General features: G+C 52.1%; 1 protein-coding gene across 3 annotated transcripts in view; it reads left to right on the forward strand.

Annotated features, from left to right (window-relative positions):
* The window catches only part of PKD1 (polycystin 1, transient receptor potential channel interacting), an 84,607-nt gene that overhangs the window by 25,454 nt on the left and 44,864 nt on the right, over nt 1-14,289 (forward strand). For 2 of the 3 annotated variants that reach the window (XM_071760890.1, XM_071760891.1), the window contains exons 2-9: nt 4,820-4,891; nt 5,005-5,076; nt 6,452-6,621; nt 8,394-9,062; nt 9,350-9,533; nt 12,180-12,394; nt 13,205-13,317; nt 13,402-13,528. In XM_071760890.1, coding sequence (XP_071616991.1) covers nt 4,820-4,891; nt 5,005-5,076; nt 6,452-6,621; nt 8,394-9,062; nt 9,350-9,533; nt 12,180-12,394; nt 13,205-13,317; nt 13,402-13,528 — 1,622 coding nt within the window. Of the gene's footprint in view, nt 1-4,819; nt 4,892-5,004; nt 5,077-5,129; nt 5,536-6,451; nt 6,622-8,393; nt 9,063-9,349; nt 9,534-12,179; nt 12,395-13,204; nt 13,318-13,401; nt 13,529-14,289 lie in introns of those variants that run through there. The other variant, XM_071760892.1, reaches the window with a different exon arrangement.

Genomic DNA, 14,289 nt, shown 5'->3' on the forward strand with positions numbered 1-14,289 from the left:
AGCCTCATTTTGTGCCACATGAAGTCACCTCTTGGCACTGGAGGGAAGATCCACATCCAGGGCCAGCTCTGGGCACTGCTCAGAAAGTGGGAACTGATGTGAAAAGCTTCTCAGATGACAGTGTCTGTCCCTCTAGCCAGCTCCTCGTCCCACCAGGAGCTCTGGCTGAGCCCCCCACAAGCTCAGAAGGTCTCTGGTGACTCCCCAGTGCCCCCCGTGCCTTTGGCTCCACTGTTTGGGTGTTGGGAATGAGGAGATGAGGTCAGTGGCAATCCAAGGATAACATGGGAAGGGAGCTGTGCTGGGGGGTCCCTCCACTCGGGTTCCTGGGAGCCTCTGGGGTGAAAAAACCCCCACCCAACCCCCCTGGCTGGGGAGGAGAGGGATGGAGTGCATGATGCCATTGCCTTGGAGCTGGCCTGGCCAAGGGATGATGTCACTCCATGAGGTAACACCACGTCCCCTTGGTTTGAGTGGCTCCATCCCTGCCCTGACTTTATAACCATATTTGGGAAAGGCTGCAGCAAGCTGAGGAGCCCAGGAGCTGCTCTTGGAATCTCAGCTGCCCTGCAGATAACTCCCACCTGGAGGGTCAGGATGCCCTGGCTCTGGGGGGGATGCTCTGGTCATGGTGAGGGTGTCCTGACCATAGTGGGGATGCTCTGGTCATGGTGAGGATGCCCTGGCTGTGGTGAGGATGCCCTGGAGGTGGCATTTCACAAGCTATCTCGTGTGTCCCTTTGTCACTTGTCCTCTCTGTGGGGTTTTCTGGGCCTGGGTTTGCTCACCCAGGTCCTTGCATCCCCTCCCTGGGCAGGGACTGGGTACCTGCCTGCTCCTTGGTGGGTGTCTGGGCAAAGCATGTGGAGTTTGTTGGGTTGAGAAAAGGGGGGAATGTTTCCACTGGGAGTTGTGCTTGGGAAAGAGGGGACTCAGGCAACCAAAGGCTCTGGAGTCAGGAGTGGGGCAGAGAAAATAAATAGGAGGAATAACTCCCTATTCAGAGTGCAGAAATTCAGGCATTATCCAATGAAGTGATGTCTCCAGCAGGCTTTAACAAACCAAAGAAAGCATTTTATAATGGATGTGAATTTTAACAAACCAAAGAAAGCCTTTTACAATTCATGTGAATCGGGGAGCTCGTTGCTGGAGGCTCTGGTGCAGCCCAGGCTGGCTCAGGGAGGGCTGGATGGTGTCATGGGAGGCTGATGTGTTAAATTGGGCAGTCTGATGCTGTCTCTGGCTCTGAAGATCCTCTCTTGCTGGCTGGGAAGGGTGCAGGGGAAGGATGGATCACCGGGAGCTCTGCTGGGGCATCTCCTGGTGCTGAGCAGAGCTGGGGCTGGGATGTGGGGCAGGGTGGGCCCTTAGTCCCAGGGTCAGGGCTGTTCTTACATCCCACTCTGTTGCAGATTTACTCCATTTACTCCCCCTGTGTGTGTTCTGCTGGGCTGGGAGGCAGAAAAGCTTCTGTGCTGCCCAGAGACTGCAGCAGGAGGGCAGAGGTGGGGTCCCTCCTGCACCATTGCAGCTCCTGAGCAGCCACTGAGGAGGCTTCTGTGCAGCCTCTGGATGGAAATACAACTCTACCCAAGTTGCCTTCTTTCCCTAGAACCTCTGGAGCTTCAGTGGCCCCCAAAACTCTTAGATTTCACTGTTCCTGACAGGCCTGGAGCTTCTTTTCCACCACTCTCCCAGCCTGCATGCGGGGCTCCTCTGACAGACACTCCTCTCCCTCTGTGGATGCTTTTCCCATTACTGTTCTGGCTGGGCTCCACACACCAAAAGGGCTGGGAAGGCACAAGCCAGCACTTCTCCCACCCTTTCCTTTCCTCCCCCCCCCCTTTTTTTTTTTTTAATTTTTTTTATTTTTTTGTGAAATGAAGGCAGAGCAGGCCCACAAATGACATAATGAGAGCATGACATCAGGCTTGGCAGGCAGAGCCATGCTATACTCTGCTCAGCATTATATGTTCTGTGGAATTAAGGGAAAAAAAAACCAAAACAACACAACAGCAGTGTACAAAAAAAACCCTGTCCACCACAGTGCTGCAGAAATAACCCCCATGGCTGCCCCAGGCTGGTGGCCACAGGGCCCATCTGAGCATCACGGAGGGACAAAGAGGGTGGCACCCACTCACTGCCAGTGCTCACACCAGGGCTTGGGGCTTTCTACCCCCAGAAATGCCCCCAGCCCACCTGCAGGAGATGTCACTGGGGGTGTTTGCCCCATCCTTGCCCTCTCCTCTGGATGGGCTGTGGTCAGACACACAGCTCCAGGGGGTCGGTGGCTCCCCCAGCATCACACGGGAGCTGGGCTGGAGCTGAAGGCTCCCAAGGCTCAGGCTGACACCCTCCTTACCAGATGTCCCTTAGCTGAAGCTTCACCTTCCCTAAACAGCCAGCTCCACCTCTAGAAATATTTCTAACTCTTCCTTTGTCTTCCACATGTAAGGCAAACATGTGAGTGTTTGCTGGGGTGTTGAGGACCTGCAAGGGGAGCTCTCCCCAAGGCATCTTTTGAACAGTTCTTACTCTGTAGCATCATGGTTGGTGGGGTTTGGTGTTCCTCATCCCACAGGGCTGTGCAGAGCAGCAGGACAGCCCTCCCAGCCTCCTCTGGCCCTACGTGGCTCCATTTTCAGGTGTGGAAACTGAGTCAGGATCGAGATGTTCCAGGCTGCCTCTTCCAGGCAGCACGGGGTCGTCCCGGTATCCCTGGTGGCCCAAATAAATGGCATTTTTCTCTCTTCTGGCGAGGAGGGCAGCAGCCTGCAGGGTGGTTCAATGGGGAGCCTTGTTTTCTGTTGGCTTCAGCTCTGCTTTGAACCTGCTCTGAATTTCCTCTGGCCTGGCAGTGGGCTGGGAAAATAAAGTCGTGGCAGTTTGTGGCACCGAGAGGCTGAGCTCTGTCCCACAGCCTTTGCCTTGGCTTTTATTGCTCAGTTTTTCCTGAATTTTTTTTTTTTTTTCCCCCTGCAGCCAAGCTGGGTTCTCAGCCATCCTTCCCATGCCAGGAAGGCACAATGTGCTTTTCAATCCAAGCTGGAAAGGGACCAGTGGGAGCAGGGAAGGAGGCAGCTGGGAGCCCAGCTCCCTGGCTCCTGGCTGGAGGTGGCATCTGCCACTGCTCCTCACTTCTGTCCCATCACCAAGAGCTCTGCTCCCCTTCCAGGCTCTGCATGAGGAGGTCTGGGGAGGTTGGAAGCTGAGAGTTTTCCTGCTGGCTCCTGGTCAGATGAGGAAGCCAAGAGTAGGGAATAGCAAGGGGGTTGGGCTCTGGAGGGGATGGTTGGTTGCCATCTAGTGCCTGGTCTGGCTGGAGGACAGCAGCGTCTCTGGAGGTCCTGGATGGGGGCTCAGCCTGGGGAAGATGGGCCCTAGAAAAGGGGTTTGGAGGTGACTTTGATGTCACCAGAATGTGACCACGGTGTGGTCTGTGAGCCTGCAGCACAGGCTGAGCTGAATTCAATATTGCCCCAGCTGCCCCAGGGCTCAACATCACTGGCTTGATCAGATACTTTTGTTAACATCCTTTGTAAAAGTCTGTTTTGCACTTTTGCTCTTATTTTGCACATTTCTTGGGCTTTGTTGATGTTGCTGGTGAACTCTTCTGAATCCACTCTCAGCTTGGCAAAGAACTCCTGGAGAGCAAAACCAGGGAAAATAAACCTTTTAAAGAAACATCCATCCCTGTTACTTATCCCCAGAGTTTCCTGGAATCATTGCCACTTCCCTGCCAGTTTGGCAGAAATATCTTCATTTGGATAAAGGAACTTTTAAATGCCAGCTCAAACCAAGAGTTAATTGATAAGGGGGGAGAAAAACGAGCGGTGGGAGAAGAAGGAGAGATTATGGGGAGTGCTTTTTTAGGGGCAAAAAGGTGAGAAAGGAGGTGAGGAGCAGAAGGTCTGTGTTGACACGGCTGTGGTGCAGCCAGCCCAGCCCTGTCTGCTTCTGCAGAGCTCTGCCAGGAATCCTGGAAGGATAATAACCAGTGCAGGGGCTCAGGAGGAGTGTTTTGGTGCTGCTAAAATAAGGTTTTGGCCGCAGGAGGTTCATCTGAAACCAAAGAGTGAAGTTTATTGGGAATGAGTGGAGACTGATCAGTGCAAACCTCCGAGCTGAGTGACATTTCGGAGTTTGGAAATGAGGATGTGGGGTGAGAGGAGAGAGCTGGACTGGAGGAGGGGAACAGTTTTGATGAGCTGAAGGCTGTTGGTGTAAGAGGGAGTGATTAGAGGGCTCTTAAAACCATGTTCCTCTTGTGAGGACAGTGGAACCTGATTTTAAACTGAAAACATTCTTTCTTGCTTCTCCGTTCCTTTTAAGCATTTCCAAAGAGAGATTGAAAGGTCTTTAAGATGTAAAACTTGAGCAGATCTCTTGTGTGATTAATTATCAGTTCTTTGGCACCAGAATTGAACTTGGAAGTTCCTCATAATTTTTTCCCTCTACCTTAATTACTACTTCAGCCTGAATTATCTCTTAATTACTTCTTTGAACATCTATTAGACTTGAATACTTTTTTCAAAGGATATGTCAGATTTAGCAATACATTTGTCATGTCTGTGATTGCTCTAGCTGGGCTGCAGGATGGGATGTGTCTCTATCTGCACATCATCCAAAGCTTTGAGCTGCAGATGCTGCAGAGCTGGGAAAGGTGTTTTCTTTGGCTGGGAAAAATCCTCTGCTTCAGCACACCAAAACCTTCCAGCCTGGAGTCTGGATGGAGACTGGGGAGAGGCTCTTCTAAGGTGGAGGAATGACAAAATAAAGTTGAAGACAAACTGAACGTGGTGTTTTCTTTTTTTTCTAGGGACCTTTCCCATAACGAGATTGGTATTTTAGATGTTCAGATATTGGAAAGCCTGACTTCTCTGGCAAAACTGTGAGTACACTCTGTGCCCTTCCAGAGCCTGGGACAGAGCTTGATCCTGTGTGTTGGCCAGGGAGCTGTGACCACCATCATGAGCTTGCCTTTTTGTTTTCCCTTTTTTACAGAGATATAAGCCACAACAAGATTTCTACATTAGAAGATGGAATATTTGATAATTTATTTAATTTAAGTGAAATGTAAGTTCATTTTCTTTGTTTCCCAGTTCTCTATTCAGACCTTCCCTTGAAACAGCTCTTCCCTGGGGAAGAGGGATGGGGATGCAGCACTGTTTTGGGGAGATTTGGGGCAACCAAGCAGCTGCCTTTTGGACCCTACAGTTTCTTCCTCCAGCTGTGTCCTGCTTTTGGGTCCTGTTGGTGCTCTTCAGGCCTAACCTCTTCCCAGGCTTTGCTGCTGTCTCCTGGAAGCCTCCAGCCTCTGCCACTGCCTTCCTGGCTTCCCTCCTCTCTCACACCAGCTCTGCTGAAGTTCTTGCTTTTAGCTGTGCTCTGGGTCACACTTTTGCTGGTCCTGTTTGTATGGTCACACCTTGGGACCAGGAGATGTGATGAAAAGAGCACTGATCTGCAGTACAGGAGGCTCTGGCTGAGATGATGTCTCATTCACATGATGATGCTTGAAGATGCTCTCCCCAAGTGATCCAAGTTCTTAGGCTAATGGCAGCTTTTAATTGAACTAATTAAAATCCGTGCTGTTAGGTGGAAGGTGGCAAGGGGATGGCACACATTTCCAGGAGAGTGACAGCACAGAATGACCTTTTCCTATCTGAATCAGCCAAAGGATTCACCCTCTTGGCTCAAGCTCACCTTCTCCCTGCGGGCAGGACACCGAGGGCATTTCCAGCTCTGCTTTTCTGCTTACAAGTGGCACTGAAAAGGCAAGAGGGACCCGGGTGAGGTCCAAGCGAGTCCATCCCTGCTGAGGGTGACTGGCAAAGTGGTGCTTTCAGTAGGAGCACCCTGGGTCCAGCCCTGTGGCCTCCCAGCCTGGCTGGCGTCAGCTAAACCAGCAGCTTTCCCTCTGTCCCGCGCGCAGCTGAATGCCAAAGGCTGTAATTTGGATCCAGCTTAGCTGCAATTAAAGTTTCCATCTTCTCATTAAACTGCCACATGGAAAGATTATCATTGACTTTGCATTTCTTTTTTTGACAGATCAATTTCATTCTCTTAGCTGGTTTTTTTTTTTTTTTTCCTAATGGAGCTGTAAATAGTCCCCCTGTGCTGGAGAGGCTGCCACCGCCTCCAGTGGCTGTTGGGTGGCAAGACGGTTTTAGATAGAAGATTGTGTCTGTAATTTGCTTCTAATTGCAACAATTATTTGTGGAGTGAGGGGAAAAAAAAAAAGTACTCGGAGTACTTGCCTAATTCTAGCCTCTAGAAAAATCATGTTAATTATTGCTTGATTCCCTATTCATTAACTCCCCTCACAGCTCGTTCCGAAGCGTTCGGCCGGAGCGGCGCAGATGGGAGCAGGGTGGGTGCTGCACGGGGCTGGAATGAGGGCTTAGCACATGTCAAGTGAATGCCCAACTTTTTGTCTGCCCTGTTCCAGAAACTTAAGTTGGAATCCATTGGTTTGTGACTGCAAACTTTCCTGGCTGCCCCGTTGGGTGGAAGACAGCAAAGTGAGAGTTGTCGAGGCGTCGGACACGCGATGCGCCCGCCCTCCCGAGCTGGCAAACCTCTCCCTCTTCAATGTCACCTTCCTCAATGCTTCTTGTGGTAAGGAGACACTGGGGGCCGTGGTGGGGGAGATGGAGGAGTGGAAACCATGGGCCCACGGGAGCTGGGGAGCACGTCTTGACTGCTCTAGACCTCGAGTCACCAGTTCTCATCTGAATAAGCAGATGGTGGGTGCTTATTCACTGTCCAGGGCTGCCATCAGCAAACTCTTTGCAGACCAAGCAGCAGGTGGCACAGGCTCCATCACCTCCAGCCTCAGGCTTTTATTCTCTTTTAAGAGTCTAAAGTTTAGCAGCAAAATCTCATTGGAGTTGATGGGACCTGGGGCCATGCTAAGTTAGATTTTTGCAGGTGACTGGGCTCAGTGTGAGGAGCACTGGTGAACCTCCAGCCCATCACATGCTCATGTGCTTTTTTCTGGCTGCCTTGGCTGGCAGAAACCTTGGGCAGTGTTCAGCTGAAGGGTGGAAAGGGAGAGCCCTGAGAAAACTCATCCTGCCTGGACAGAGGGAAGCAGAGCTGGTGGGGCCAAAACCCAGATGGTGGTTGTGCCTCTTTCCTCGATCAAAACCACCTCAGCCTTGCAGCACCTTGCAGGAATTATTAAGAGGAATAACACCAGCACTGTTGTTCCCCTTTGGTAATTAGTTGTTCTCTCAAACTACTTGAATTCAGTGTGGAAACAATAATGTGAAGCTGCCTCCTGGGCAGTCCAGTGTGATGGGAGGAGGCTGGGGACAGCCTGCCAGCTACTGACAGTTGTTGATGACCATCAGGGAATGAAGAAGGATGACCAGGCTGGTGTTAAAAAGCAAAAAGTAGTTCCCATGCTGTGGCCCTCCTCGTGGGATTTTTCGTTAGAGAAGTGGCTCAGGGTTTGCAGGAAGGCCACGGGCACTTGGATGGGCTCAGTACGGGAAGATCACGCAAGGCTGGAGCTGCTGAGATGTCTGGGGGGAGATGTTGTAGCAACCAGCAGAAACAGAGGAGCAAACATGGCTCAGTTGCCTGGGCAGAGCTGGAGGGGAGGCCAGGCATTCCCAGCTGGGCTGCAGCTCCAGAGGCAGAGGCTGGGATGCTCTGCAGCAGGGAAATGTCCCAGCCCTTGCAAGCAGGGAGGAGGGATCACCTCCAGGGATGAGGCTTCCATCCCTGTGTCTTTGTGCTCCCTGGAGCCAGGTGTGGGTTGTGTGGGTTGTTTCAGTCCTTCCCACACCCCAGCCTGGGTGGCACTGCCCTCTTTTTGCAGGTTTTTCCTGCAAGGAGGTGGGAAGCTCTTGGTTCTCCCCAAGTAGGAAGGTAGCTGCAGTGTCTGTCCAGCTCCAGCATGGTGGGGATGCTGGTGGTGTTTCCCCTGCTTTGCTGCTCTGCCTGAGTGTGTTTGGGTGTAAACTCACTGTCCTGAAACCTGCTGCTCTGGACCAAGCCAAGGTGCAGCCAGGGACAACCTTTTGTCTTGGTCTCACTTGGTGACAAGTCCCGTGGGCTCCTTTGAGGGTCAGACTCAGCAGCTCCACATCCTGGGGGACTGTCAGGCTCTCCAATGCCCCATTTAATTTACTGAGTGTTGCTGCTCCATAAATCTCCGTGACTGGCTCGTTATTTCTGTCATCATTAATTAGCCTGAAGTGTTTGGAAATCGTCGCTGAGGGATTAAAGACTTCCCAGGCAAGTCCCAAAAAGGAAAAGCTTGGAGCAGGAGCTGCCCAGGAGCAGGCAGTTCCCACGAGTGTGGGGTGGGCTCTCTTGGAGGGTTTCACCAAGCTTCAAGTGTCAGTTTGGAAAAGGATTTTCTCTTCTTCTTCCCCCAGGAGCTCCGTACATAACGTGTCTGAGAAGCAACCACACAGAAGATGCTGGACCTGTCATCCTCTTCACATCTTTTCACCCTGGGAACCTCACCCAGGAGACCTGCAGTGCCCTCTGTTATGCTGAAGACCAGGAGTATGGGGGTTTCAGCACCCAGGGGCAGTGTTGGTGTGGTACTGCCCATGAACCAAACTCTTCCTCTGGTTGTTTGCCATTTTGCACTGAGCATTTGCCCGGGCAGACCTGTGGTGGCCCATCCCTCATCCCTTCCCCCTTCCAGGCACAGCTGCCCTTGTCTTTCACAGGACTCCAACCCCAGTACAGCCTGCACCAGGCTGTGCTCCTCAATGTCAGTATTCCCATTGCTGCCAGCACTTTACTGTTGGAATTTGGGGACCAGACAGAGGTTCTCAACACCACTGGAAATGCAGTTCTCCACACCTATGCCTTGCCTGGGCAGTACAATGTCACTGCCACCGTCTTCGTGGGCACCAAGGTCTTACACGTCCAGGCAGAAATTGAGGTGGTGGCTCCACCCCAACAGATAGAACTCCAGTGTCCTTCCTTGGTCAAGACAAATGAGAGTCTGGACATCAGGATCCTCAACAGAGGTGGCACTGGCCTGGCAGTGTCCTACAGCATCACTGCAGAGGCTGGAGAGCTGGGCAGAGGTAAGCAGGGTGGGATGGGTGGGTGCTGGTCCTTCTTTTCCCGTTCCTTTCCAATGAGGAGCAAGGGACGGCTCCTTTGGGCACCCCTTCCTCCTCTGGCTGACCCAGCAGTAGTTTGCAGTGTCCTGGGCCAGGAAGATGACTGCAAAGAGTGGACTTCAACAGCAAAGGGGATTTATGGGCTTCGAGAAGGACAGGACATTCCTGGAGCTTTGCTCCCTAAACTGGACTGGTTTGTGTTGGGTCATGAAAAGGACATCATGCTTGTGTTCTTCTACCTCCTGCAGCAGTTCACCCCATGTGTCCTCCTGATGGTTTGGTGTTCCCGGGCAACAACCACTGCTACCAGCTGGTGGTGGAGAAGGCTGAGTGGCTGGAAGCCCAGCAGCACTGCCAGGAACATGGCAATGGGGAGCTGGCTTTTGTCAGCAGCCCCGAGATCCAGAGCTTCTTGGTTGCTCACGTCATCAGGTAAGGGTTAAGCTTTTCTGGGGAGCCAGTTTGTGTTCCTGGGGTCACATCTGCAGTGGGGTCCAGAGGGCCACAGAGGTCCAGGCTGCTGAGAGAAGAGGAGGAATAAGCAGAGCTTGAGCCCTTGGTTTCTTCACTTAAAGGCTGTGGAGGGAAGAAGAGGAGTGGGGCAGAAAGGCTGGAAGTCAGAACTGGGGGGTGTTGCAGGATTGCTGCTGGGGGGCATCTTCTCTGTTGGTGGGTGGGTGGGAAATGAGGGGTGCAGAGGGAGGGGTGCAGGGCAGAGCAAGCTGGGTGAGCAGAGCTCTTGCTACACAGAGCCCAGAAAGCCCCTCTGAAGGCAGCAGCTGCTGGTGACATCGGCTTTGAAGGGTCCTGTGGAAGCTCTGGCAGCCCCTTCTTCCCAAACTTGTATCTGTGCCTGGTTCCCTTCAGCCTGGGATTTATCCTGAGGTTGCAAATGTGGTCCCTGCTCTGAGGAGCCTCTCCCTCCCCCTGGGTTAGGGGCTGCTCACTTGGCATCCTGAGTTACCAGACCTCGTGTGCAGGGCTCTCCATGGATATCAGCTCAAGGAAATCCTGAGAAATCCTGAGCCCTTGGAAGGGAAGGAGCTGCTCAAGCTGTTCCCCAGCTGCTGCCCCACGTTGCTCTCCTCCCCGGCCCCCTTTATTTCATGTATTTATTTTATTAATCCATTCAGATAAACACGAATGAGGCAGCTCCAGGATGCGATTTCCCTGGTGATAAAAGACAAATCAAGGCAGTTGCAGGTTTTTGGAGCCTGCAGCCTCCGTAGTTTCTTGTGGGAAAATGACAGAAGCAGAAATCTGGTTCCCATTAGAGCACACAGCAGCAGGGCTGCTCTCCTCTCCTTTGCTCCTCTCCTTTGATGGCCACGGATTGTGCAGAGCTGGTCCCCTCCCTGCCTCCAAAACCGGGGTGCTCCAGCCCACCCCCCTTCCAGGGGACCCTGCAGGGAGCTCCTCTCCCTTCCCAGCTTTCCAAAGTTTCCTGCTCCTGCTGCCCTGAGCAGCTCCTTCCTTCCCCAGAGGGATGCCCACATCTTGCTTCCAAAAAAGATGGCAAGAGCTCTCTTGCTCCTGGCTGCAAGGGCAGGCAGTGGGCAGGGGTGTGAAGCCACTCAGCCTTTTTTATTTTTATATTTTAATATCTTTTTTTATTATTTTATTTTAATGACTTGCAGTTAGGACATAGCTGGAATTAGCAAAGGGAAATCTCTCTCCAGTTCCACTGGTGGCAGCAAAGAGGCAGTTTCCTCTCCCCTTCTCCCTGATCCCCCAGCAATGGTTCAGGAGCAGAGCACAGCAGTTGTTTTTTAAATCTTGTTTGCTGGGAAAACTCCTGATTCACAGAGCAGTCGTTTTCCTCCTCGTTTTTCAGCGTGACCTCATTAATCATTTCCTCCAGCACGAGGCTGAGGTGGAGAGGCACCAGGTATCTCCTGCTCTGCTTTCTGCCAAGCCCTTGCAGCAGGGTTGCTCAGCAGCCTTCATCCTTCAGGGGGGGTGGAGAAGATGCTGGGGAGCTCTGAGGGTGCACGATGGGGCTGTTCCCCACCCCCCAAATCTAATATGGAACAAATGCCTCACTTTCTCCTGGGGACAATTCCAAACAGGCTGTTTGTGGCTATGACTGCTGAGTGCTTTCCACCAGGATCTCTGCTGGGGTGCAGCCAGTTTCCAGATGTGGAAGGGACACTTCATCCTCCTGAAGTGATGCTGGCAGTTGCTGCTTGGGGGTGTTCACCTGCCCGCAGCACTTTGGCCTCTGTGGCTGCTCCCTCCACAGCTGCTGCTCATCCCCTGATTCACAGCAGCTCCTGAACCTGGCACCATCTCAGGTTTAATCCTGCACTGGTGCCAGTTCCACTTGCAGTGGAGAATTGAGTGGCAGCGAATTCCACGGGGCTGCAAAAATGAAGGAAAAGTTTTCTAAAGGATGCAGCTTTTCCAGGCAGTTTTGGATGCCCATACCATTCCTCTGGGGCTTCCAAGTGCCTGTCCCCCCAGGCTGCCATGTGGCTGGGTCAGTGCAGCAGAGACTCCTGAGAGCTGGGAGACTTGGGGGTGTGCTGGGGGTTTCTGAACCCAACAAAACCTCCTGGTTCTTCTCCCCAGGCAGTGTCATCTCCTCACCCTCTCTGGTTTCAGTTGTGGCTGGTGTGACTTGGGGTGTCACCAGCTCCCTGGTGCTGGTGGAGCCTTTCAGTGGCTGTGGGGTGACCATCACCAGGGCTCTGATGGGGTGACAGGCACCATCCCACTGGTGTTGGTGGCTCTGTCTGCATCCCTGTGGCTCAGCTGTCCCCTGGGTGGCTCAGAGGGCAGGTGGCTTTTGGTAGCTCTTAGGACAGAGGTTTGAAGGGCTGGTAGGTGGTGTACCAGGAAGGAGCTGTTACTGGAGAGCTGGGCTTTTGGTGGTCGAATGGAGACTGAAATCCCTTAGGAACTAAAAGGCTCCATCAAATACAGCCCATGACACCTGGATGAAGAAGCTGTTGTTATTTTCATAGAGATGGCATTATTTTCATAGAGATGGCATCTCCCCAGATCTTTCTAATACTGATGATTTCCCGGAACCCCCTCTCCCCCCCCCCCCCTTTTTTTTTTTTTTTTCTCCCGAAGGAGCCTCGATGTCTGGATTGGATTCAATGATTTTGCAAGCACTGGAGCACAGCAAAGAGGAGAAGGATTTAATCTGGAGAGCTGTCAGAACTGGCTGCCAGGAGAACCCCATCCATCTAATGCTGACCACTGTGTCCGGATGGGTCCAACGGGGCAGTGTAACACAGACCTGTGCATGGCCAAGCACAGCTATGTCTGTGAGTACAAACCAAAAGGTGAGTTCAGCTCCTCTCCTGATGCCCATTGGCACCAGGGACAGGTGGGTGTCCTGCTCCCTGCATGTGCCAAGGGAAGGTTGGGCTGCATGGAGCACCTGAGCATCACCCCAGAGAGGTGGGACTGGCAGCAAGCACAGTAATCCCAAAAGAGGTTTGGCTGGTGAACTTCCAGAAGCCTGCTCTCAGCCCAAAGGGGAGAATGTGGCTCACTCCAACCTTTGCCATCTATAGAAGCAGAAAGAGAAGCAAAGGTCTGAGAGCTTTTTTTCACCTATTTGAGCTGTTTCTGCTGCTGTCCTCATCTGAGGCCTTGGTGACTCTTGCTGTCCTTCTGCAGCATCTTGTAGTCAGTGAGATATTGGGGTCTTGTGACTTAAAATCCTGCAGGGCTTTGGATGTCACGAGGTGAGGTTTTCCATGGTGTGTGTGCTGTGCAGGCTTGGGTTCATGCAGCACCCCCAGAGCTCCCAAAGCACTGTAGGGATTGAGAAAGAGAAGCAGAAAGGACAAGAAATACAGGAGAAGATTTAGGTCAGAAGGGAAAACCAGCACAGGGAGGAGACCCCAGTTCCTGCCCTGGCTGGGAATGAACCAGAGGTGTTTGATGCTGGTGGAAACCAACTGGTTTGCAGATGCAAACATAACTTGTGCAGGCTGAGAAAAAATCCAAGCAGCTGTAAGGTGAAGGAGGAAAGCCCAGGATCCCAGCAGCTGCTTCTCCAGTACAGCTGGAGTTACAGATTCCTGACTGGTCCCAGGGCTCCCGGAGTCTCATGGGCTGTGTTCAATTCCTTCCTCTGTAAACAGGAGTGCTCTTAAATGCTGAAAACTTCCTTGTGGGAGACCCCGTGTTTGGCACCCAGGAGGCTGTGAAGAGCCTGACAGAAGATGTGCTGTCAGCTCCATGGCAAGCTGGGGAGGTAAGGAGGGTTTGGTGCTGCTGCTGCTGGTGCAGGGGTGCCCGGGGAGATGCAGGCAGGACAGAGCATCCTTTCCTTTTCCAGGTGATGGTGTTCCCTGAGCTGGCATTCAGGCACGAGGGATATTTGACTGCCCTGGAGTTTGTGACCCAGGATCTGCATCATCCTGTTCAAGTGAGGTTCCAGGTGCACAGACCAGCAGATGGAGAAGGTGAGGCAGCTCCTGAGGTGGTGTCAAACCCAGGGGCTGTGTGTGGCCTTCCTCTAGTCCCTTTGTCTTCAAAGGAGAAGCTTTAAAGCCTTAAAGGCTTAGAGATTTGGTTCTGTTTTTTGAGAATAAGGTGCACAATCTGCAGGTGTGGTTGGGCAGCCTGGAGAAATTCTCAGTGTGTCAAGGAAATGTGAATGTCAGGAGGATGTGTAGAAGTGAATTCATCTTCTGAGCTATTTTATACTTTGGGAAGACATGGCATGTCAAATGGGAACATGTCCTGGTCCATCTGGCCCTACAGGTTAAGAGGGAAGAAGGTTTCCTTCATCCTGTGTCTTCCTGATGGGTGAGATAATCCAATAAGCCTTTTATTCCTCCTACAAGAGCTCAGTAGTCACAGCTTTGGCAGCAGTTGGGTTTGCAGCAGAATGTTTGCTGTAACCATAGGGTTGGCTGGTTACAAAAGGATATTTTTTGACACTGAAAAGCTGATACTTTGACATGGAAACATTAACTCAGGAGAAGTTGCTTAATGTGTTTTCAATGTCTAAGCCAGCTCTGCTTTTGCTTGGCCTGGCTTTCAGTTGAACATAGATCTCTTTCAGCTTGTGAAGTGGTGTGTTCCCACTGGAAAAGAGAGTAACTTTGTTTTTAACATTCCTCCTGCCTTTGTGAAATTCTCCTGTAAAACAGGACCCTTGTCCTACGTAGCACCAGGATGTGCTGCAGTTGCAGCTTTTCCTAAGAGTGGAGAACACAGC

Source organism: Heliangelus exortis, chromosome 17 (genome assembly GCF_036169615.1).
Source record: "Heliangelus exortis chromosome 17, bHelExo1.hap1, whole genome shotgun sequence".
In the NCBI taxonomy this organism is placed as follows: Eukaryota; Metazoa; Chordata; class Aves; order Apodiformes; family Trochilidae; genus Heliangelus; species Heliangelus exortis.